Raw genomic sequence first — 26,294 nt, 5'->3', positions numbered from 1 at the left:
CACAGCACACACAGATATACGCACATACTACCCCCGTTATCTTCCTTCTTTCCAGCCCTCCCACACAATAAAACACAAATCTTCTGTACTGGCTCCCATCGCTTCCTCTGCAGATGTACTGTATCAATACTCTTGGGGTCACTGCTCGGCCTCAGTCTCGCACCACAGCTGTCAGACATGGGAGGAGTCGTAAGTTTAGGCCATGGATCACTGATACCCTGCTTTAACATACTCCCTAAAGTATACTCCCTTGACCCCATGCTTAAAGGATAAGTCTGGTTTATTATGACTTGGGTCATATTTTTGTAGTTTTTGCCATTATTTCTATCGGTTATGATGATGATGTTGAACTCAACAAAGTAATTGCTGAGATCACGGAGACCAGTCAGACCGGCAAGAAAACATGAGCAGTCAGAAAAACTTTGTATGGAAGGTTTAAGTTCAACCGAGAAGTCTGTTTGTCCAAAACCTGTATGATCCTCTAACTTTTCATGAGTTTTTGAAAGTAGGGCTGCAACTAATGATTATTTTCATTGTTCATTATTCTGTTATTTTTTTCTCAATTAATTGTTTTGTCTGTGAAATGTCAGAAAATGGTACAAAAAATGTCGATTCGTGCTTCCAAGAGCCTGAGATGACATCTTGAAATGTCTTCTTTTGTCCAAACTCCCCCAAATTGTCAGTTTACTGTCGTAGATGAGTTAAGAAACCAAAAAATATTCACATTTACGAAGATGGCATCACAAACTTTCCTAGAAAATTACTCAAACTGATTAATACAAAAGCCAAGAAAAGTACAAATATGAACAAATGTAAGTGATCACTGTGACCTTGATTAATGCTCCTCATAACCCTATGTTTCTTTTTTTTTTTTTTTTTTTTTACTGCTGTCTTTTTTTTCCCCTCTCCCATATGGATCTGTAGCTTGTTACAAGCTTTGTTTACATCTGATAGCTCTAAAGTGGTAAGATACTGTATGTGTGTGTATTGCTTCTGTTTAGCCAAACTGTTGGGTCATCTGTTGAATATGCACCCTCGCCCCTCCCCAATTTTTACATCGTCCAAACTACGATGGAAAATACTGTAGTGAAGATGTCTTTTCTTTGGGAGCAGCGGGGTTGAGGAGCAGGAGCCATAACTTCCACAGACATCCCCCTGTGCCTGAGACCCTACAAAAGACCAACTGTGTCAAATGAGAAAAATTGCAGGTGCACATTCCCCAGTGGTGCACTCCCTCTTGCCTCCCACTCTCCACACACATGTTACACATGCAAGCACACACACACACACTGCCTCCGTGATCACTGCCCCTCATTTGGAGGCAGGAGGAGGGGAGGAGGAGGTTGGGGTTAGAAGGAGATCCTTTTTCACAGTGATAATGCTCTCCTTTCTCTGCCACGAGATGGACTGAGGAAAGGGTTGAAACTGGAGAGGCAGAGTGAGCGATGTCATTCCACAGCAAGCAACGGCATCGAACAAAACGGCATGCCATTTTTATAGGCCCACTGCAGATGTTCCTCAGCTGCATGTTGGCCCTGTGCATAATACAATGATGGGTATTTTGTGTTGGGGTCACAGCGAAGATCATGGGGGCCTCAGTTTAACTGGGGGGTCTGGGTTTAACCCCTAGCACCCATTTGACACATTTTCCATTTCATAAATGAGTAAAATGGAGTGGAGTTGGGGGTTAAAATTTTCCAACCAGCCAACTTCAGCCCAACAACCAGTGATTGTCAGTATAGGAATCAAGTTCCTCTCTTTCATCGAACTGAAGCTAGCTTAATTGCCTTGTTAGCACATTGTAAAATGTTTTATTGAAACTCAACAGAAACAAATATAATTGACCAAAACCATCTTAGTTAGTCTCTCCAGTGCTCCAACAATCACTAACTTTGGTCGATATAAACCCTTAATTCATTGAGTACAATGTGAATACGTGCTGGCTTTACATGCTGTTTCTCCCTGCTGTCTCCCTCCCCAGTGTCTCTCTCTGCCTGCTGAGCAGCAGCTCTCACTTGTTCTTCTGAGGCAGACCATTAAATTAGTAAAATAAATGACAAAAATCGCCCAAAAAAATCACCCAAAAGTAACCCCTGGGATGTTCTGAACCAGCTGCCCAACCCTAAAATGGATTGCAAGTACATTTATGCGTGATGCAACTTGTAAAATCAGGTTAAAGATATAAGGTGCTCCTCATTAACTTTAAGTTGATAATTATGTTTGTGTTTCCATGGTTACAGTTAGGGCTGCCACCTAATAGTCGACCAAATGTTCGTCAACCAGAAAGGTAATTAGATTTCATTGGTTACTTAAAAAAAAACAAAAACGTGAAACTCTGTTAGGAGCTGTGCCTTGTCAAAATAAGTCAAAACTTATATGACTTGACCATGTGGGAATTTAATTTGAAAGGACAGACACAGGAAGAGGCCACGCTCAGCAGCCACGTTAATTTCCAGGACTGGTACCTGCGGTACAGGCTAGTTAATAACATATCGGACAGGAAATCCAAAGTGTGGGATCATTTTGAGAAGGTGAAGGACGAACCCAAGGTGATATGTAAACTCATCTTCATTGGTCGACTACAAACATGACGTATCATCTGAAACATGTCAATAGCTACATGCCCATTAGCCACTTAGCACAATCATTAGTCATTAACAGGCGGCTCGCTCAGTGTGTGACGTGCACTTGTAGATATAATATAGGCCTATATTAATGAAGGTTCATTAGTACGGTTTTGTATTTCTCTGTAATGTAGCACAGTGTTAACAATGTTACTGATACTATTCTTTCTCACACCTTCAACTCAAGCCATTGTGTTGCCCCGCCCAAAATATTTAATTTAATAATTGAAATAATATAAACATGCGGGCAACTAGTTGACTAATGGCCCTAAATGACGGCTATTGGTTCGTAGAGATGCACTGATCCAGCTTTTTCAGTTTCGATACCGATCCCGATGCTGTGGCTTGGAGTATCAGCCGATACCAGATACCGATCCAATACCATCCTTGACCTAAAAAGCTATATACCTTTACATGTAGAACAGAAAAGACTAGAGGCATCAGGCATTGATGACTACACAGTTCTTTCCTAAGATAAAATGACACAAGATGAAACAGATTAATGCAATGATGAACTATTTATTTTTAACAAAAATAAGCAATTGTGCAACAGCAGTTGAAATAGTGTGAAATACCTCCACACAGTAGATTCTATCCTGCGCTCCATGACGTATGACGTAGCTCACGTCACAATAGATTTAAAGGGAAAGGATCGCCTCAGGTATAGGTTGCATTTTCAGATACCCGATCCATCTAATTTGATGATATCGGGGCCGATATTCGATCCAGATATCGGATCGGTGCATCCCTAATTGGTCGACTAGGAAAATTCTTAGTCCCGGGCAGCCCTGGTTACAGTACATACAAGAACTACCATTACGAAATGTAGAATGACTTTTTGTGACACTGATTAGACAAAATACCCACAGCTAATTTCCTGACAACAATACACTTCCTGTTTATATAACCTGAAGCAGTGGTTTTCCAACCTTTTAAACCACGTGACCCTTTAAAATGAAGCAGTGCGACCCCTTGTAAAACGCTGCACATGTCAAGGACTTATGAGCTGTCCACGAAGGAGTGACTTCCCCTTCTGAGATTGTTTAATTTGAATATTCTGGGTGGCCTAAGGAGGTAAAACGACTCAAGATTTTACCCTCCAAAAAATAAAAGGTATACATTTTCCATAGCTGACCTGAAAATCTCACATACTCCCAAATGTATCTTGCAACCCTATGGAGGTAGGGCTGGGCAAAATATCTACAATGTATCGATATTGTGATATAACACTAGATATCATCTTAGATTTTGGATATTGTAATATTGTCAGTGTTGTCTTTTTGTAGTTTTAAAGGTTACCTTACAGTAAATTGATGTAATTTTCTGAAATCACCAGACTGATCCTGCAGTTCTTGATCATTATATCAGCATTACTAATGATTATTTATCAAAAATCTCCCATGTAAATATTTTGCTTAAGCTCCACTTGTCAACCCTACAGTGTCACTGCAGGAATTTGATTTTCTCTGTATCATCCAGCTGCACTTGAAGGGCTCCCTCACCTTGCTCTTGGCAATCACTGGCATAAAGCATGCTGGGAAATGCAGTGCCACTCTTAAAAATGATATTTTAAGCCATGCCTAATGATTGCATGTTTTTACTGTTCCATCATCCAGTGAATAAAGGGAGGGAAAACCAAGCTGAGTAAGAACCCTTTTGCTGTACCCGAAAGCAGCATTTTGAGCAACTCCATAGATGACCATTTGAATCAGAACTTTTCGACACGTTTAAGAAGAGCTGGCAATGCTTTGCAGCCGTCTTACACTAATATATGCAACCACTGAAGCTTCTCAGTTACAGGTTTGCCAGATAAATGAGTTGTTTTTTTTGAGGTGCAAGCCTGCCTCAATGTGATATTGTATCACACTTTACAGCTCTGCACCTGCTTGTGTGAAACCATGTGTGGCATGTTTTGCCTAAAATCTGGCATTCCCTTCTATTTCATGCCTCTTATGCTTGTTGTCGGATTCCAATATGCCACATGTTAAGAGCTGCGGCCAGATGATTTGATGCGTGAGCGCCACGTACATGTTGCTTCATACATATTCAGTGCTCATTATCTCCGCACGCTAACCCCATGTCTGATACCTGTCATTTTGAATACAGAAGAAAAGACGATCAAAGGAGATCCTCATAGCTGTGTGTCTCAGATGTAGCGTAGCCACCCAGGCTAATTTCAGCAGCACTGCCTTGATTGCATACATGTGGAATGAGATTACTTCTCACTCTGTGGGTGGTTGAGGAATCTCTTTTTTTCCCACATTTACCTCTATATCCAAAACTAGGCTTTTGTCTCCATCACCATTTTTTCACCTGCTTTCTTCTCCTTACAACCTTTTTATCTCACTTTTCCCCTGTTACTTTCCCTTCACAAATCCACCTTTACAACAGTGTCACCCACACACTCCTTTCACTTTTTCCTGTTTCTTTTGCTTCAGCTGCTTGAGTGGCAGGATGCCAATGCTAACAATTTAGCTGTTCTACAGCGACAAATATTACTGTCATTAGTAAGCTGTCGTGTGCAGACCTTTTAAGCTAGCACAAAGGTAGCAAGGGTTTCCTACACATTCATTTATTTTTGGTGACCCACTACAATTAAAACATCTGCTGCCACGTTTTGAGTTTCTATTTTTGGAATACTGTTCAGCTGTTCATTGCACCACACTCTTGCAGCGCAGACACGAATGGAACAGCAGAACTTACCTGTTCATTGCGCTGGGTCAGGAAGTATGCCTCTGCAGCAGCTGCTCCTCTCATCCATCGATCTGATCTGATCCACTCTGATCAGATCGACTGATCAATTATCCATCCCGCAACTCAAACTTCACTAACTACTGCTGAGGAAAGAATGAAGTCATGAAGAGTTCCACCTGTGCTGTGTTCATGAACCCACAAAAACCTCTTGAGGTCTCACCTCAAGATGTCTGAATGAAAATGGGTTTTATGGGTACCCACAAGTCTCTCCTAAACTTAAGAGGGCTTGTTCCCAGTAAATGTGTTGTTCCTTACATTCAACGTGCTCCTTCAAATTAAAGCTTTATATTCGTCTTTTTCAGGAAAAGGACAACCAGCCTATTTGAAGAACAATGAATTGTCTAACATGTATAGATAAACAACACATTAAAACAGGATTGTTGTGGAACCCAAAATGTTAACTGTGACGGTATGAAATAAGAAACCAAAGTGATTCCTTAACTCTCATATTGACATAGCTCGTATACTACGATAGAATAAGTGCCGCCCCGTGATTTTCAGTGGCCCCACCTGGCCCCACCCATGAGAAATTTCTGGGGCACCACTGGATGTATAGTATGTGACCACTGAAATTGCCCATGGGGTGTCTTGTGCTGTCCCATTGGACAGGCTGTGGTGTTGGGAGAGGATTGACATAAGATTAAATAAGAGGTCCACCTTGCCAGTGATGTTATAGCTCAGGTAGGAGGAAAATGAAACAGAGCAAGCATGGGGCCTGATTTGAAAATTGTCATCCTTGAATGGTGTTGTGCGTAGGTGTATACGCCAGATAGCAATATACCCGAGGGAGACATCCCCCACACCCAATGCATAATGTATTAAAGTGGGCAGATGCACATACAAACACACATGTGAGAATGAACAAACCACAGGGGAGGCAACAAAAGAAGCAGCATGCAGTTAAGTACATATACAGACAGCCCTTAATCTACTGATGCCACCCGGCACATCAGGATGTGCCACCCTTTTGGTTCGTACAGTATATAGGGCAAACTCCTGCACCCAACCCCCAACTGCTTCCAGACTTCATTCCACTGCTATCTATACTCATTCAAATACCTTTGAATTATACCTTTCAGGGATTTTATGTGTGTGTGTGTGTACACCTTGAAGTAGTTTTATTATCCATTAGGTGTGTGAAAATATCCTCAATAACATTCAAGTAAGAGTCTATATGTGTAGTCGGTGTATAAGTGTGAAAATGATGTTTTTAGCCAGTGCTAGATGTTGTGACTGTGCCTCCACTGGCACCGAATGCTTTGAGAATATGAAGTAATGTCTTTGTTAACCTAAAAAACATAACAGATGCATATGCATGAAATCACATTTTAATTTTGTCATTTAAATAATTTCTTGTTCTTCATTATGTAAGTAAACATTACAGCACTGAGCTGTAAATGGTATTAATTCATGCTTTTTGCCCCTCGGATATTACACTGCAGTAAAAATTCCACTAGCAGAAGTGTGGGAAGGAGGTTCATTTCCAGACGTGCTCTGCCGCAGAAAACAAATCACTACAATGTCATTCTTAGAGTTTGGTCCTTGTGCTGAGATACTTTTGATAAATAGAATGCAAACAAGGACTCTGCGAAAGAGAGCTTCAATTTCCTGTTTCCTGAGAAATTGAAAAATGCTCATCCTTACTTCCCACAACCCCAAATTCCAAACAATGCTTCATACAGCCTTCCCAAAAAAACAGAAAAGCAAATTTCATCTCAAGATTTCATCAACAACCAATATGCTGCTTTATGTAAATGATGTTGCTATCTTTCCCCCACTCCCGTGCTTGTTTCAAATTGAAAAATGTGTGTTTTTATCAGCTTCCAGTAAATGACTGGCTATGTACAGTTGATGTGGGGTGGAGTGTGGTGTTGTTGACTGGTTGGGGTCATCTCAGATTGCCATGATATCGAAAGTTATTATCAGTTTGGTTGTAATGGTGGTAACCTGGTGACTAGTATGTTAGCGCTGGAGTTCAGCTCTATTTGCGCTCACTGTTGCACTATTAATACAACAATAATGAGTAGAGCCCCTAGGATCCATTTAGACGGCAATATTGCTTGGTTTCCTATTCATTACGGAGAACACATTTTCAAGGTGTTCTCTCATCGCAGTTTGTGCTGTATCTCATGTGAAAGGAGCTCACAGAGCTTATACAATACTGTGGGTTGCTATGGCAATAAATGAAGTGCAGTCAAGTGTTCATATAAGTGGTGCTTCCTGAAGTGAAGAAAGAGATAAAGAGGTATACTTCACACCAGACAGTGGACATGTTTGTTGACCTGCTCGACAAGGACGTACTGAAGTAGATCACATTTTTAAAAAGTGGTCATGAAAACAAATTCTGACATTAAAAATGAAGCAAAGGTAGAGCTCTCTTAGATTTCCCAGTGGTTATAAATACACGCTGCCTTGAACTTGAGGAACAAGACTTTGGATATGTTTTTGTCGACCATGGGTACAGGCCAACTTGTCAAATAATACTTTCAGCAGTTTTACAAAAACATGGTTGTCACAAAATACTTAACAGAGTTAATTTAAAAAAAAAAAAAAAATAAAATGCTATCAATGATACCAACAGAAACTTTACATTTGTATGGTATTATATAGTGGATATGTGGAAATTTTGTGTTTCAACAATACTGTGGATAACAAGTAGTAAGGTTTTGGCACAAAAGCCATTTTGTTGTGGTGAGGAAAAGATCATGATTCGGCTTAAAATCCACAGTTTTAGGAACAAAATCCTGGCACGAAAAGTAGGGATGTCATGGTGGACAAACAAGCCCATTTCGTGCTATTAGGGTTAGGGTTAGGGGCCGATGGAAAAACATGGACAGTTCGTTACAGCACCCCAAGGTTGAAGCCTGTTTTCACAACCGGGTTTGTTGTTTGTTGGTCTTCAACAGTGGTCTGCAGTTAAGCAGGAGTCTTGCCTAGGTGAAACGCCGTCCACCATCTCTTCCACCTCCTGATGACACTCAGCTTATATATTACATCACCTTAGAAACACTGATATGTCTGGCGTATCGTTAGTATTAAGAGTGAACAGTCAGAGTAGGGAAGTTGGTCGAGGTGGTGGACAGGTTAAATACAGGACTGTTACCTAGGATCCTGTAGGTTTGGAAATCCCAAGGATTCAGGAATTCACATACCTAGTGAAATTGGTGGGGGCCAAGTGGTCACCTTTGTCAAATATGATTTTGAGTTACCATATCTTTAATGTATGTTCATGCTGAGATGGGCAGTGTGAAAAAACAACCCAATAATACAAATGCAAAACTCACTGGAACATAGTTTTATATATAGAAACAAAGAATATCAACCATCTCACATGTTGGATTTCTAAAGGTGAATCTTCAGTTGGGGGTGTTAAAGAACAGGACCTTAAGAAAAATTCACCCAAGTCCCACATGGAAATATCCAACTGTGGAATCTGAAAGAAGTACCACCAATTTGCTAACACCAAGATAGCTTCCTCAGGATGCTTTAGAAAGTGTGCATGTTTTTTTCATATTGATTGCCTGGCCCCTGTACTCCAGCATGTTCCCTGTCTGAACGCTGCACATCCTCCGTTTCCTGAGAGGTTCAGATTAGCGAGGTTGCGCCGCAGTTCACAATGCTAAACTTAGCCAAGCTCTTGCCTCCAGTGTGCTATTAGGCAATTCCGTCTGATGATGTGTGGTAAAGAAAAAGTGAGGAAAAGATCTCTTTCCCCTCACACAAGACGAAAATCAGTCTGTTGTTTCTTTTCTTTGACCTCAATTACTATCAGGGCATGTGTTACTATAGGGCCATGTTGAGTCATGCCTGCTCTGGGAGTTGTGTGTGTGTGTGTGTGTGTGTGTGAGAGAGTCTCCTGCGTGTATGTGTGACAGGGATTGTGTTCATTTTAGCCTAGGAGGCACCGTACAGTAGGTGGGGGCCAAGGTGCATTAGTCTTGGCTGAGATGTTCCCTTGAGTGATGCCGCCTCATGTGGGTGGGTTACAGGAAGGAGGGGAGAAGAAGCGGGAGGAGGGCGAAGGCAATGAAAGGAGAGGAAATAGCAAAACGATGTCAGACATGACGGGAGCTGAACAAAGCCCAGCTCGCTGTCAGGAGCTGCTGCCACGGCAGCTGCCAGCGCCACAGACTCACCTCCGGCTTTGACCATCTGACAAAACGGCACTTCACTGATGGGAAGCAGGACACACTTCCCTGCTCTGTTTACATTTAGGGGTGAAACGACCAAAATTTGTTCAGAATTAGCACTTAAAGAAGCTAACTGAAGGAAGTATTTTTTAAACAAAAAGTCATCTTCAGTCTAATTTATTTCTAAATAATTCAGCATAGACTATATTTATCAAAGGTGGAGGTGGCTGAGGAGTGACTTTTTTTATTTTTTTTTTTTAATGTCTCCGTGCCGGTGATAGCCATGGCTGGAGGCATTATGTTTATAGGTTGTCTGTCCATCGGTCCATCCGGCCCCTTCTCGTGAACGTGATATCTCAAGAACGCCTTACATTAATTTCTTCAAATTTGGCACAAATGTCCCCTTGGATGTAATGATGAACTGATTAGATTTTGGTGGTCATAGCACAAAGGTCAAGGTCACTGTGACCTTGTCTGTCCCATTCTCATGAACTGGATATCTCAAGAGCACCTTGAGGGACTTTTTTTTTTTTTTTTCCAAATTTGGCACTTGGACTTAACGATGAACTGATTAGATTTTGAGTGATCAAAGGCTAAGGTCACCATGACCTTGCATCTGTCTCATCAGGGCTCCAGACTAACTTTTTTAGTAGGAGCAGTGTAGCCCCTGACTGAAAAATTTTAGGAGCACAAGCAGAAAATTTAGAGGCACACCTTAAAACGTCCTGCAACGCAGTTATTCACATTTTTGGCCATTTAAACTGTATCATAAACTGTATATTAACATTGGACTGTGTCAATTATGGAAGTATTTAGCATCACAGAGACTTGTGGTCAGTGGCAGGTGAGCACTCTAAAATAACATCTGTACAGATTTGAAGCCCTGACTATATTTGACTGATCTTTAATGAAAGCTGTTGTCTTGTTTTTTTTTCTCTGAAAATAATAACCTTATAGTCAGACACAATTCATGTAGTCTCTGTAGTTGAGGAGACAGGTCTGCTCTGCTGCTCTCCAGCAGCAAACTGATATGATGCAGATTTACATGAGATTTCATGTAAAATGGAGGTTGAACCATGAAAATAAGTTAAAGAAAGCATGTAAAGCACTTTAATAACTCAATCTATCATAATTAAAACAATTGGAGACTGAGAACAAACTGAAATGAGTCTGATAATAATTTAATAAATCATTTTCATATCGTGCTTCTGTGACTTCCTGTATGGACTAAAGTCTGCTGGAAACAGTCGGGAAACTGTTCGGCTGAATGAATAGGCACTGTTCATTAACTTATATGACATATATATGAATATGACCCTAGTAGTAGTTGAACGTTTCCACGACAACGAGTAACAGTCAAGGTCTGTCTATCAGCCGCCTACAGTCTCTGCCCTCGCAGACTTTAGGTGATGACAGTAAATATGTTACACTACGTACAACTGAAGTCTGTGAAGGCTCAGTCTTCAGGTCCAGAGGGGGGGATATTTGAATTCAGCCTTCAACTTGATGGCAGCTTGTTGTCACCGCCTCCTGCTGCAGCCACCTGCTCTCATCCACTTTACAGGCGAGGCGCAGTTCATCTTTGACGAGCCTACTGATGAGTGTAGATGATGTGATCCTTTAACTAATTGGTTAACTAATCACTGACTCTCGGACTTTCCTCCTCTCACACACATTGGCCTACAATGGTGGAGTCGCTCCCTCGCTTTACAACCTGAAAAAAACCCAACAAAAAAAAACGCCCGAGTCCCACACGAGCAAGTAGTTGTAATAAATACTTGCACAGGCTCCAAAAATGGTTGCAAAATGTGACCATTTGGTTGCAGTCTGGAGCCCTGCTCATTCTTTTGAAAAATGATATCTCAAGAACATTGCCATTGAGTATTATGACCACATCTGTTGCATTCTTGTGAAAACAGTATCTCAAGAACACCTTGAGGAATTCCCTTTGAATATAGCACAAACATCTACTTGGGCTCAAGGATGAACTGATTAGAATTGGGTGGTCAAAGGTCAAGGTCACTGTGACCTTGTGTCTGTCTCATTCTCATTAACACGATATCTTAAGAAGGCCTTGAGGGAAGGTTCCTTAAATTTGGCACAAATGTCCATGTGGACTCAAGATGGAACTGATTAGAATTTGGTGGTTGAGGGTCAAAGGTCAAGGTCACTGTGACCCCACAATTCTAGGTTTGCTCCTCCAAGGAGCTGCAGATATTTCTCCTTGAACCTCCCTGAGTGACTGGGGGAAAATCCATGATCCTCTCTCCATCATAAATAACCATATTTTTGTATTGTCACACCAAATGTAGGTATGAAGCCAGTGCAACAAGCAAACAGCATGAAGGGAGTTATCACCAAAACAAACAGCTAATTTTTTAAGCAAAATACAAGTCCTCCTTTAAAATCGCATCACATCACAAAACTGTGTGTGCACTTTAGTAGAATATGGGTGCATGACAGCCACACACAAAACCGACAATCTTTATACGGTAACATATGCAACAGCTACAGCAGCAGCCAGAATATCAGCACTTTGGCACAGAGGTTGTTATCAGATTTAAAAAATACGTACACTTTGATGTTTGAAGTTAAAAGTTGAAAACAAACAAAGGGTTTCTTTTCTTTGCTTGACATTTAAATTAGACCCATAGGATCAAGTGATTTGAAGAAATATCGCTATTGTAAGCTTAGAGTTGACAACATTTCTGGAAGTATTGTACACGCTGTGTTCAAGGACCATTGGAAGTTTTAAAATCCAATGATAATTTCTAATATGATGAAGAGTGTGATTTTGGCAATAAAAAAAGAAACAAAAAAAAAAAACAAAAAACATGCCTATAAAACCAAACTGCTGGTTCTGGGGTTATGAGGGTATTTAAAATAAATACAAAATACAACCATTTAAAGTTGAATATCACTCCCCTAAGCCAAATAATAAAACATAACTCCTTCCCCAGTGCTTGAAAAATGAAAAAGTGCCTCCCCCATTTTGCACCACGTACAGCACAGTCTCTAAATCTAAAAAGGAAAAGAACAAAAAAAAAAAAAACAAAAGAGAGAGAAAAGAGAGAAAAATATAAACTACTTAACAACGCTGATTTCCTCTAAGCTGAAGTGGATTTGACCTAAGAAACTAATGTTGTAATTTGCACACCAAAGTGGTTTTGAACATAAGACCTTGATGGGAGACTTGCCTCCTATTTCCTTTTTTTTTTTTTTTTTCTTGCCACGGCTTTGCACTTAATGAATTGAAGTAGTGATTAATTAAATGAAAGTGCTTACTGGATGGAAAGACACTTCACCCCTATGTTCTGAGTATGTGAATCAAGCCTTTATGGAGTGATGGCAAGGTACTTGTATTTGTTCCTTGTGTGTACGCAAACATGAGGTTACTGTCTGGTGGAAGTATATCACAAGGGGGAAGGGAAGTTGCTGTGCTCGGCAGATTTCCCTCCATCTAGCGACTAATTTATTAACTTTCACAGTTATTAACTTTCACCGTGTCAGTACATTGTTACAGTAGGAGAGGAAAAAAGCAATACACTGCTACACTGTAATGACTTCTATCTGTTTGATTCCATCACGGTGATGGTTGCATGCAGCTTCTCATGAAATAACCGATCAAATATCCAACATGTGAGGCTGATCCAGTGTGGTGCAGTGGTTTATTATGACTGCACTGTATCTGGTCCTCCCTCTGAGCTAATTTGTTAACACTGAGGAGCTAATTTCCCTCCAGGCATCATGGGCAGTTTGACTGACGCTTTGAAACTCGCATTTGCACGTCGGTGCCCTGCAAAAAAGCACCATCGGTCTTTCCCCTCTGCTGGAATTTGCGAGTGCGTGGTGTGTTGCCAATTAATGTGTTCAAATGTGTGTCAGCGAACGTGAGCCGAACCAAAACAAATGGCTCGCTCATTCGGCATGTTGAATGGATATCTGGGTCCTGTCATAATGAGTAATGCTAATTGTGCTTAGCAGCATCATTGGTCAAAGTGTCAGAAGCCATCAAGTCGATTTGAGGAGTCAGTCATGATCGCACCCGCGGTCAGATCATGAATTCAGCATTACAGAGGTGCTGTCTGTCAGCCAGCCAGCTGCACGTTCCAACAAAATGGCTTATTCAGTCTCATTTTTAAAGCTGTGGAACTTTTTTTTCAGAAGTTGTCTGACCACCTCTGCAATGCAAGCAAGAGCGATTGCACCAAATCCGAGGCCTGGAATACTTCTCATGAAGCTCAAGCATTGTTATATTGATGCTGTTCTCTTAAATGCTCTATCTGCAGAGTTCTTTGACAGTTCAGTTCCTGGATAATTTTGCATTCCGTGTAAAAGCCTTTGAGATTTTGCTTGCCTTAGGCCATATGTAAACGTAATTTACTTGGGAGAACAATTTGCCTGAACTGTTTCTCACTTCAAGATAAATAATCCCTCATGCATTATTGAAAATGCTTTACTTTTTTTTCTGAGTTGCAATTCAAAGTAGTCTTGCAAATGACTTCTTTTTTTTTTCCTCCCCAGAAAATGTCATTTGTTGCAAACTAGGAAGTGGGTGTGACAGGCTGCCATTGGTCTAATCAAATAACGGTATCCAGAGTCATGCGCTAATTAATCACCAGCTCTGGGGGTCGGACCCATCCAGCGATTCTCGGTAGAAAAAGAGACATTTGATCTGTTGAATCAGCTCCCTCGCCATCCCCTCCTCTCTCTTCCATCTATCTTGCATTAATTCAATGAAGTCAGAGTTCATTTGAATGCAACCCCCCTCGCGCACACACACAAAGTTTTCAGTTTGTTTCATCTGCTGCAGAAACTGAGACTCCTTTTTCAGGAATAAAATATTACATCCTCACATTTTAATAGCCTAAACAATTTTTTTCCCTCCTTTACTGGGAACATATTCGGCATTTTGCCAGGCGGCTGCCTAATTGTAGGGAGCAATATTGTTTATTGGAAAATTATCCGCTGTGTGTGAGCTTACACACTTCAGCTGACGGCTGAAAGTGTTCTAAAAGCATGTTACAGTTATTGAGAGCTGTCAAATGCATCCGACATCTGTTTATCCGAGCGGCGGATGCTCATTTAGACGGGCTCATTGTAATAATGTGTGGTGGCTGACCTTAACTCCTTCTCCCTGACACGTTTTCTTGGGAGACGAAATGAAAATACAAGCCCCCGAAGGCCCCTGTTTTGTTACTAATGATGACTTTTAAATGTCATTGTTACTCAATTCGATGCCCGGTGGTTCGGAGAAGGTAATGTGTCAGTGACCCAAGAATAAGCTCTGCTCTTTAACAGCAAAAATTTCTCCCTTCTTGCTTACTATCACTATTAACAAACCCACAATCAGAACTCCAAAGCGTTTCCCCCTCGGAGTGATTTTTAAAAGCTCTGCGAGGGAGCGACATTTTCCAAATGGCCATTTTTCTCTCTGACCTTTCTGTTGCCCTTTTTGGTGAGTAATTGCAATTTTTTTTTTTTTTGGGAAATATTCATTTGTGAGTTATGTCATTTGCAAGCATCATGATTAAAAACAGTGCTCCGTGGTATGAAAGTAATGGAAGTATCCAGCCTGACCCTTACAGTTTGCTTTGCCCAAACTACTTCCCCTCCACATTCTGCAGTGTGCTTGTCAGAGAAATTATCTAGGGAGAATCTGCAGTGGAGAAAAAAGACATACGCTCTGCATATGAATACTACTCTAAAGTATTAGCTGCAGAAGAGGGGAAGAGAGATAAAGTGAATAGAACATAGACCCAAGATAAGAGGATGGACTTTCAATAAGACTATTTCGATTTTCGATAGCCCTGTCAATGCTGTGTACAGGTAGGCAGCGATACGTGCGAGTGGGGCAGGATGCTGGCTCTGGCACCCGAGGAATATGAGCCCTATCAATCACCGCCTCCGGGCACAAATGTAATTACACTACAGTTGTTGACTAGGCGGGTAATCCGAGACACCACTGGCATGCATTTACTTGCTTACATTAGGGGATTGCTGGTGCCCATGTTGACGGCATCTTCTCTGCTCCTCTCTGATGTTTTTTTAATGCTTCTTTTAGGGACGCTGGCATGAATTGCCTTTACAAGGTTACAAGGCGTGGACGAATTATTCATAGAGAAAAATCATAGAGCTCAAATTAATCAAGATTCATAATACAAGGTTGTATAATAGAAACTATTTAAAAGGGCTTTTTCTGCACGTTGGATGGCAGCTTTCAATAAAAGAAGAAACCACATACAAAAGAGTGAAGATCAATAAACAAAGCCAGATTTTCTTTTCCATTCAGAATCAATTACTCTTTTGTCATTCATCTAAATGCACCTGCCTCAGTCAACCTATATTCCTCCCTTTTTTTCTCTCTGTGGTTGTCAGTTTTGAAGAAGTTTGGTGTGATCCGGACCAGTACTTTTCAGGGGGCGGAATAAATCTTCCCATTAAGAGGAAGATAATTGATGGCTTTCATCACCAGAATGAATACAATTATTCCAATTTGTGATGTTTCCATGGCATTGCGCTTTACCGTGTTGGGGTCTTGAATGGTTTCGGAGACAAAATGAAGTGACATGATAATGAGGGGCTTCTTTTGTTGTTTCACCTCACTGTGTGTCTTTGTGTTTTCTCCTCGTATGTTTGCGGTTTATTTTTAGGGTAAGATTAGAAGTGGTACCTAATGACATTTGAAGATGGGAAAATGGCAGACACGACGGAACTGTAAATTTGTGGGCTGTAAAACCAAAACAATGAGCTGAAAGGTGCTAAAATTCTCTGTCAGTCAGAGGAGATTTGATTGGTAATGAAAAAATATTTACAGAGAGCAGCTTTAAAGGGACATAAATACACACTTTTCCTCTTACCTGAAAAGCTGTTTATCAGACTAGATTGTTTTAGTATGAGTTGCAGGGTGTTGGAGATATCAGCTGACTTCTTCAGAATATAATGGAACTAGATGGCTATCGGGTTTTGGTGCTCAAAGCCCCAGAAGATAATTGGGACTATTTTCTTTCTACCAAATTACACCCCCCAACTGTATCACAGCACAGAAGGAAGCGTGCATCTACTCATCAATGATAGGCCCGTGCTCATGACGGCACAGGATGTTAACATTCATGGCGTCCTCCTCAAGTGAGCTGTAATTTTAGCTAGCTCAGTGGTGCTAGGTGAGCTAGCAGTAGATGCACACTTTCTTCTGCACGATGATGTGGTTGATGGGTGTGGTTCGGTTGAAAAAAAGCAATTCCTAAACAAAACTGCGAACAAGACACACTTATATACAGTGATGACTTTAAGGGCATTGTAAAGGATGTTGTTGTTTTATTGTAGATTTTTGCATTACATGTTGTATTTGTTGCATTTTTTAATGTGTAAGGCTGCTACCTTAGCCAGGTCTCTCTTGGAAAGAGACATTACTGTGGAGTTTTTTCAAATGTATTTTTTGTGGCTCTTTGAGCACCACAAGCTGAGTGCCATCTAGTTCGATCATATTCAAGAGAAGGCAGACATCTCTACGGATGGTATCTCCAACACTCAGCAACTCACACCAAAACAATCTAGACTTATAAATAGCACTCAGCAGGCTACAAATATGTATTTTTTATTTTGGGGTGAGCTGTCCCTTTAAGCCATGACCATATGTTTGGTAAATTGCTTCAGACACGCTGTCATTTTTAGCATACCCCTTTTAATGCTCCTACAAGTATAACAAGCAGTGTTTCCCAGTGTTTGCCGGCATTCTTTGTGTGCTTTTTATTCCAAATAGAGTAAGTCATGTCGACACTGTTGCACTTAGCTGTTTAAAGATATATAATTAACTGTGGCTAACATGGATAATATTTAAATGCCACATGAGTCAACACGATGCTGAAAGAAAGTTAAATGTAACTTCTGTCGGAAAATAGTCATTATGACAGCTTCCAGAGGAAACGAGGGATTTTTACCAACACCTGAATCATAACCATGTCTTATATTATAATGGTAGCTGAGAAGTAAGAGCTTCATGCTATGCCAAGACACAGACTGGGCAGTTTATCACTTAGGCAATTGCCTTTTCAAACTCTAAAACAAGCAGAATGAGATGATTGATGCCATAAGTGTGCTTTTCGAATGTATTCTCAATATGTGGACACAATCATTTTAACTTAAGGGCCACTTAGTAATTTTTTTTTTTTCAGTCTAATGACAAATGATCATTGGATTAAGTTGCAGTTGAAAGCTAAAAAAAAGCTAGTAAGTGGACCTTAAGTTTAGATAATGTTGTCAAACACTATGAATTGATGAGACCAAGAGAATCTTGTGCTCTTGCTTAAAAAAAAAAAAAAAAAATCTATTCTGGCAAAATTTATTGTTGTCGAGGTAAATGTGACAGTTCATCATGATATTGATTTTCAGGTGATATTGCCAAGCCCCATTTTCACATGTGGAAACACTCTCTCTGTCCGTCTCTGCTCCCTGATGAATGTCCGCGATGCACGTCATCTGGCGGTGGCTCTCGCAGCTCAGACGCTTGGTCTCAAAGGATGTTTATAGAAAAAAAAAAAAAATCTATAACTGCCACAGTCCTCCTACAGTCACTCAGGCCAATGTTTATGTTTCTCGCTCATTTTTTATTCTCGCTGTAAACACAGAACTCCTCCAGTCTGTTGTGCACATGCCCGCTCGCGCGCGAGTGTGAGCCTCTACAGACGTGTGTGGGCGTGCATGCGTGCGCCTGTGTCAAGGAAAAGGAAAACAGCAAACTCCGAACCGCTGCCGCGCGGCCCTGCTGGCCCTGCTGGCCCTGCTGGCCCTCCTGGCCATCTTGGCCATCTTGGCTCTGCGGTAAACAGCAGATTTTTGGCCAAACAGCTCAGCTTTGGTTTGAGGCAACGGGCACCTTTTGACCCTCTGCCTCCTGCCCCTGTGTGCTTAAATGAAGTGCACTGTATCACCTTAAAAGACAAAGAATGAAGCAGCCTCTGTGATTTATAGATTCAAGTCTGGAGGGAAATTGCAACAATTTACATGAGGCACGCTCTGCTCTGGTTTCTTTGTCTCTGTGTCTCTGTCTGTCTCTAATTTCTCACTTGAATGCCCATGTAATGAATGTTTATTTTCTCACAGCCAAACGCAAACACCGTGTCTATTTCCTTATGTTTGATCTGTGTCAATCTCGCACTCTCTCTTTCCACAACTCCTGGCCTCCCAAGGGCCCCTGTGGTATTGCTCATCCTCCCACTCCAAACAACCAGCGTCCCGTCTGCCCACACTCTCTAGACCAGGGTGGACAACCTCTTCTCATATGTCTCAGTGTCAGACCTTTTGATTGCAGGTCCGCCCATCTGTTTTCCTGCAGGAATATACTGATTTTTTTATTCAGGTCTCACCCAGCCCAACTCTAGGATGAAATTGTTTTCTCACTTAAGTGCAGGAATCATTTAAGCAAAGTGGAAAAGGAATCAGGAAAACTTATACTTATATGCTGTTTGTTTGTTTTTGTCTTGTCCCCTCTGCAGCCTTCAGTCGAGCACCCATCCCCATGGCGGTGGTGAGGAGGGAGCTGTCGTGCGAGAGCTATCCCATCGAGCTGCGCTGCCCGGGCACGGACGTCATCATGATTGAGAGCGCCAACTACGGCCGCACTGATGACAAGATCTGCGACGCAGACCCAGCACAGATGGAGAATACGCGGTGTTACCTTCCAGATGCATACAAAATCATGTCGCAAAGGTAAAGTCACATTTTGATAGATTTTTATGAAAACTGGCAAATGGCCTTAAAGGGACAGTTCAGTGTCTCTTTCCAGAAATCACACAGACCTTGTTGTGAGCAGTTTGATGTAGGAACTGTTTTATTTTGACCAAACTACACCTGCTAGCATGCATCTACATAAACTACATAACCATAGGCTTGTTCAGTGGTGCTAGGTGAACTAGCAAAAGATGGTTCTTCTTTCCACGGGATGATGTGGTTTAGGGGTGTAGTTCGGTAGAAGGAAAATAGTGCCTAAAAAAGACAAACAAACAAAAAACCTTTATAGTTAAAATTTTGAATGAGCGCCCATAGGCTACAGGGCTATGGCGTGCTCCAGAGGTTGATAGCACATCTTGTGTCCAAAGGTACATCCAAGAATGGTTTTGTCAGGGTCTCTGCGAAAGTTTCATAAAATGTCCTAAAAGGTTCTAAGTTTGAGACGATCATTCCACGGGCATCCACTGTGTTGTATATAAATATAAAACCAGTTGCTTTTCTGTCCAAGAACCAAGTCCAGTTTCTTTTCTTAAGTTTGGCCCAGTTGCTCAGACCACCACGTTCTCTTGTAACTCTCCCTTAAGGTATCAGGGTTTAGGAAGTAAAAACATGTACAAACGATGCTAAACTACAGACAACCCCAAGGATGTCTAGGGAAGATTTTTTTTTTCTTTTTCTTTTTATAAAAAATCTCTGTTTGGTATTAGCTGGAATCTGGACAGTACATCATTCTCTATATTTCCTTACACGAGTGAGGGGAATACAAATTTCACTTTGACTTTGATTTATATCTGGGGTTTAAACACGACATGATTTACAATGTATTTTCTTTTATACTGTCGGTGTTTCACATTTCAAAGCTCTTTCATATTAAGTCATTTTAAAGCTCCGTAGATGACGACAACAAATGACAGTAATAAAAAGTGGGCTGCTTGTAGCCCCTTTCAGGATAATGAAACATGAATATTTGCATGTTTGAATACATACACACACAAAGGCACACTCCCAAGCAAAATTTGCTTTACGCTGTTAAGTAATTGACTCGAGTAGATGTGTTTGTTGAAAAAATCTGGAAAACATAATAAGCTAATCTTCAGTTAATGAGAAATGCTGTAACTCACACCACCTGAGGTCTGCTGAAATTAAACGCAGCTCCTCGAGATGTATTTTTCTTCATGGAACAACTGCATTTATCGATCTTGCTCACTTCAGAGACTATGGAAATGTCATGGCTTTGTGGGAAAATTGAGCTTAGATTTTAAAATATAGAGCACATAGTATCTTTATGAATTGTATGATAAATGTGAGGACTGGTTGATGAGATTAGCAAAAAATATAAAACACAGGGCGGTGGTTACACAGTGAAGTCACTGGAGTTTTGGGAATATGAATACAAAAATTTGTCTTTGGGTGGTTTGGTAATATGTCCCTGTTATGGATTAATCCATATCAGTCATAATTTTGCTCTGTCACAAATCAATGTTAATTTACCATAACATGATTACATTATTAGTTATTTGTCAAAATAGGAATGCGCTCGATTAGCTTTGCCGCCACTTGTGAGTCTTGCTTTCAGAGTTATGACCTTGTTGTGCACAAACCGGGACCTGGAGACCTATTTGTCAGGGCAGACACAGTGTAGTCTTACCCTGCTTTAGTTTTTGCGGTATAATGGATTGGGAACATTAAGGTAATATATACACAAGTTTCGGGGGTTTTAACCAAGTAGTCTGGATTCAAGAAAATGTAGAGCTCGAGGCGGGTGTGGAGGGAAAACATGTATAGTCCATTGCAGCTCTTTTGTTGACTTATTGCAGCACTTAGAAGGGATGGACTTTATCTAAATTGCTACTCTGTGTTAACGTTTGTCTACCTCTTTTTATTTCCAAAGCTTTAGTTTCACATTGGACGGACCCCTTTGAGAATTCTAATGGACCTTTGGGCTTTATCAAACAATTGCTCTTGGCTTTTTAGTTTGGTACCATAGAGTTCAGATAATCAGCTGTGTGAAAAGCAGCTGATGGTAAAAAGAGGTAGTTTGAAACATGTTGTCAGATAATTGATGCACCCTGCGGCTCCCTTGTTCTCCAGCCGCCCACTCAGACTAAAAATCCCTGCAGGAATGAATCAACGGGTCCTGCTACTGTCAAGAACACAAAACTAACATAAAGTACCAGGGAAAAAGCAAATCTTTTTAGCATCTCGTTGCTACCGGGGGCATTTCAGTGATGGTAAAAGGTAACCACAACCCCGATTCAGAGCCAGAGCACTTTGTCTTGGGAGAGGAAGTTGCTAAGTGGATGAAAGGTGTGGGTGGTATGAATTGAGAATGGGTGGGGAGGGAGGGGTGCCAAAGCAGGGAAGGGGTGAGAGCATTCAGTGATATTTGTGGCTTTAGCGACACAGCTACACATTAGCATGCAGAGGTTAGCACAACAAACGAACGCCACCCCCGACTATTTCATTGTAGGGCTGTCAGAGCCGTTGCTAGGCACCTGCGGCTAAGCTCATTAGGGTTAAAAAGAAAACGAGAGCGAACCAGAAGCAAGCAATTTGAACAGAGGAAGTCTTCAAAGACTTGTGATCAGGCCGAGGTTGAAGCCAGGGCATAAAGATTTGACTTTTAGATGTATGGTGTAGCGATGATAATGTGATAATGTGATGCGTGAAAGAACGAGCCACAGCACGATGTCACATGTTGATATATATGTCTTAGGTCATTTACAGGGTTGCTTTTTTTTTTTTTTAATTATAACTAACGTGCTTTGATCAGACTTGGAAGCACGAGATTTTTGTAATTCTTCTCTTATTACCCCAGATCCTTTTTTTTTTTTCTTCAGTAGCTTGTCTACTTTATAATCTCCAATGAGTCGATATCAGCAGTGATGCAAGCGCTCTCTTTCATTAATATTTTAGCTGGATTTTCCTCCCCCGTCTTGCTCTTTCCTGTCTCCTTCCTCCCCCTCTATTGATCATGCAGTATGTTTACATGCACACTATTACCCAATCACTGGAAACAACCCAAACAATGTAATAGTGTGATTAAAGCATTTACATGCTTCGCAGTAACCTGATTTCCACAATAATGGTGGTTTCCATGAGTTGTTTGATTACTGGGCTGATGTCTGGAAGGACGTGTTGCAGACTGCAGAAAACAAAAGGGAGACAGAAAAGAGGTGGATTCATTGATGTTTTTTGTTCTTTGTCGGGCTGAATTTGCATAAATACAGCCAGCCGTGCCATAGTTTCTCTATAGATACTATAGCGCCGATCAATAGAATCAATGAGAGTTTAAAGAAATACAATAAGGATATATCTCCCAGTATCTATTTTTTTCATGTAAACACAGAACATAAACATGCATTTTTGATAAGGATCCCTTAAATATGTCTTTATAAAGAATTGTAGCGAGGGTACACACTGAAAAGAGTCTTTAAGGATGAAAAAGAAACTTCTTATGTCGTGTAGTACCAGCCTACGCAAAAGTGACACTGTTTCACAATTATACCATGCATAACCCTGGGATTTCTGTACTACATTTATTTCTTACTAATCAGCTTTATATACTGTACATAAAAATACATGTACATTTGATATTATTGATTAATATTATCAGCCAAGTTGATTTATCGGTCAGACTCTATCAGACATACTTATCCTCTTACACAGACACTATTGAAAGTTCATTAAGCCAGCGTGTTAGTGACGCAATCTGCAAGGCATCTGTAAATATTAAATATGTTTAATATGAATGGGACTCAAGTGGTGCTCAAGAGCAGCGGGACTCAACCTTCTCCCACAATGGCGGTGACAAGACCTGCAAGGAAAAGTTTTCTGATTATTTAACTTCAGGTGACAGTTTACTCCAAAAAACATAATACATATTTTCCTCTTATCTGTAGTGCTATTTGTCAATCTAGATTGTTTTGGTGCAGATAGCAGAGTGTCGGAGATATCAGCCATAGAGATGTCTGCCTTCTCTCTAGTATAATGTACCAGATGGCACCCAGCTTGTGGTGCTCAAAGCGCCAAAAAATACTTCAGTCAGGAACACTTTAGTCAAAGAAAACTTTGTTTCATTCATATTTTATTGGCAGTATGATATTTGGCAATATGGCTCTGTTCTGGGGTTTCTCTGCCTTTCCTAGGCCTACGCAGAAAGCGTAGGCCTATGTGGAAGGCCTTAAGGCAAAGAGAGCAAACTTCCCTGCCCTTCCATGTGCCTACATAGAAACCCAAAGGCACGCACAGCAGCGGCAAAGACCCCCCGGGAACAGAACAGAGCCAGCATCAATGACAAACAGAAATTACATTAATAAGTCAGACCCAGCATGAAAAGGAGGAGCTGGGGTGGAGGCGGGTTGCAGAGCAGCTTGCAGAGGAAGCAGCAACAGTAGGCAGGCCAGAGCAGTTTAAATAGGGCGCCCTGAATGAGATTTGCAAATTGGTTGTATAGAAAGGAATCATGTGATCTATCAGCTGACTCCCTTTCATCAACCAGCTGCTCCATCAGTTGATTGGGCTGTTTGAGATGAGCTGATGTAGTTGGGATGTGAGCTGAGCTTGACATCGTGTCCTGCCTGAACTAGCACTATGCTCAATATTTGAAAAAGTCACCAGAAACTCTTTCCAGAAATCATGACCTGCTTACTCGAAATCAATCCACAGACCTTGTTGTGAGCAGTTTAATATAGGAACAATTTTCTTTCTACAGAACACCTGCTAACTGTATCACACCACAGAAGGAAGCGTGCATCTACTCATGGGCGAGAGTCTCATGCGTGTGACAGCACAAGATGGAAACCTTAATGGCGTCCTACATTAGCTAGCTCAGTGGCGCTAGGTGAGCTTCCTTCTGCACAGTGATAAGGTCAGCGTGTGTAGTTCAGTAGAAAGTGAAACTGCTCACAAAAAGGTCTGTGGATTATTGTAATCAGGTCATGATTTCTGGAAAGAAACATTGCTGTTGAGTTTGTCAAATGTATTTTTTGGCTCTTTGAGCACCACAATCTGAGCGCCATCTACTTCCATTATGTTGGAGAGAAGGCACACAACACTCGGCAACTCACACCAAAACAGTCTCGTTTGATAAATAGCACTACAGGTGAGAGGAAAAATATGTATTTTCACACTGGAAAAGTGACAAAATTAAGTATATTCAAAGAAGCCAGTATGTACACCAAAAAGCACTTGATGTAGGTTCCCTCATTACAGTCCACAAAGAAGATGGAGGCACTACTCACAGCTGCACACAAATAAATAAATTGCTAACAAGGGTGAGAGCAGCTTCTGAAAGATCATAAAAAAAAACACATGCTAAATATTTACAAAACCCTTTTGCTCCCTTTTTGTGAAGTTTAATTGGTGTTTGAATTCTGAAGTTGCGATTTGATCGATGTCTGACGTATAATTTATTAATTTCCTGTTGGTATAAAATGGCAAAGCATGTTCTTGTATTCCACCTGCTGTAACTGTATATATTTAGTATGTGGTATGGAACTGGGACACTGCAGAGTGAGTAAAAAGATTGGCGACTAATCTAATCTGATTATGTTTAATTTAACAAAGATAAACAGGTTAAGGTGTAATAATCTCAGCATTACCTTAAAATCTAATCAGCATGCTTGTGAATGCACTGGTAGTATTTTCCCCTTGTGGGACTCTGCCCCCTTTTTTCCCCTCGCCTGTGTACCACCTGCCTCTCCTGCTGGCACCAGTTAAGTCGTGGTGACTGGCAAGCGTGGTAGTTAGCATTCACATCCCGTCTGAAGATGAGCCACGCTGCTGCTGGCTTAGTCTGTGTGCCAGGCTCGCATCCATCACCGGCAAATGCCCAGCCATATCACCGGCTCTCTCAGCTGTCGATATACATTTAGGCAGCTCAATCCTCCTCGCTTCCCCAGCCACTAAGAGTGCTCCATTGATATTCAGCTATCAAACCCGAGCGCTACCTTTTCTAGTTTAGCCCACTCGTAAAAGGTGTACACTGGGCCACTTCGGCAAGGCGTTTGGTCTTTTAAGTGAGAGCTAATAGCAGCCTGTATCTGAGTGATAGCACGCCACTGAGCTTGTGAGTGCTGTAATGCATCCCAAAATGAAGGTTGTCTCGCACCATGCTGTGACAGGATGAAATGAATGGCTCTCTTTCATTAGCCATTCCTCCCTTTGTGCTGTGAGCATCATGGCTGTGCAGACTCCACAGCCCCTGGATAAACATGTCACCTATAGGTGGTGCCGTGATGCAGGCGAGATGGGGGCTAATGATGCTGTAATTGAAACGCACTACTAAGGATTAATTCAGCGCAATTTGAGGCCATTTGCATAGTTTGTACACACATGCTGCAGCCTGTGCTTTTTGCAATCACTGCCATTCCCTCGTGGGCTATTTTTGGAGCTTATTGTTTGGGAGCTAAGGCGTCTGTTGAATCTGTCTCCCTCCAAAGCATGTATAGATCTGATGCCATTTCCCACTGTGTGAAATCACTGGAGAGGCCGGGCGCTTGTGCTATCAAACAACAGTGACCCTTTTCTCATCAGAGCCCCAGTGTCTCTCTCCTCCCTCTTTTTGTGTTCCCCTTTTCCTTTCCCCAAGGCGGTGTGGCCTTCACGGCTAGTAATTACAGGCTATATCAAAGCTATATATCACCTTATATCTCAGTAGACCTCAGCAGGCACCTTAAGGGACAGCTGATAGCATTGTGGCAGGCTTGTGCATGACCCCTGAAGGAGAAAAGCAGGTCAGGAAGGTGCAAATCCACCAAACACATACATCCAAACACACACACATTCTTGTTCCTATCTGCCCAGACTCTCCTTTTGTCTTTTGTATCTCTTTCATTTTTCCCCCCACTGGGATTCTTCCCACTGCTGTGTCATCACACTTGTCATTTCAAGGAACAAAGAAGAACAATACATATTTTTGTCTACTAGCATTTTGTGTTTGTGCACATGACACTAATGATGAAGGTTAATAGATACCACAGCTTGATGAGGCTCTCGAGGACGATAAAACTAAATGAGCGGCAACCTGTGATTTGAACCTGCTGGCCTTGTGACA

At 41.3% G+C, this 26,294-nt stretch overlaps 1 protein-coding gene across 10 annotated transcripts in view; it reads left to right on the top strand.

Moving 5' to 3' along the window:
* LOC117246452 (adhesion G protein-coupled receptor L3) overlaps positions 1–26,294 on the top strand; it is a 322,005-nt gene that overhangs the window by 131,557 nt on the left and 164,154 nt on the right. For all 10 annotated transcript variants that reach the window (XM_078164394.1, XM_033610365.2, XM_033610368.2 and 7 more), the window contains one exon: positions 19,003–19,216. In XM_078164394.1, the coding sequence (XP_078020520.1) occupies positions 19,003–19,216 (214 nt within the window). The remainder of the gene's footprint in view (positions 1–19,002; positions 19,217–26,294) is intronic.

Source organism: Epinephelus lanceolatus, chromosome 22 (genome assembly GCF_041903045.1).
Source record: "Epinephelus lanceolatus isolate andai-2023 chromosome 22, ASM4190304v1, whole genome shotgun sequence".
Taxonomy (NCBI): domain Eukaryota; kingdom Metazoa; phylum Chordata; class Actinopteri; order Perciformes; family Serranidae; genus Epinephelus; species Epinephelus lanceolatus.
This window is presented reverse-complemented; position numbering and strand designations above follow the sequence as displayed.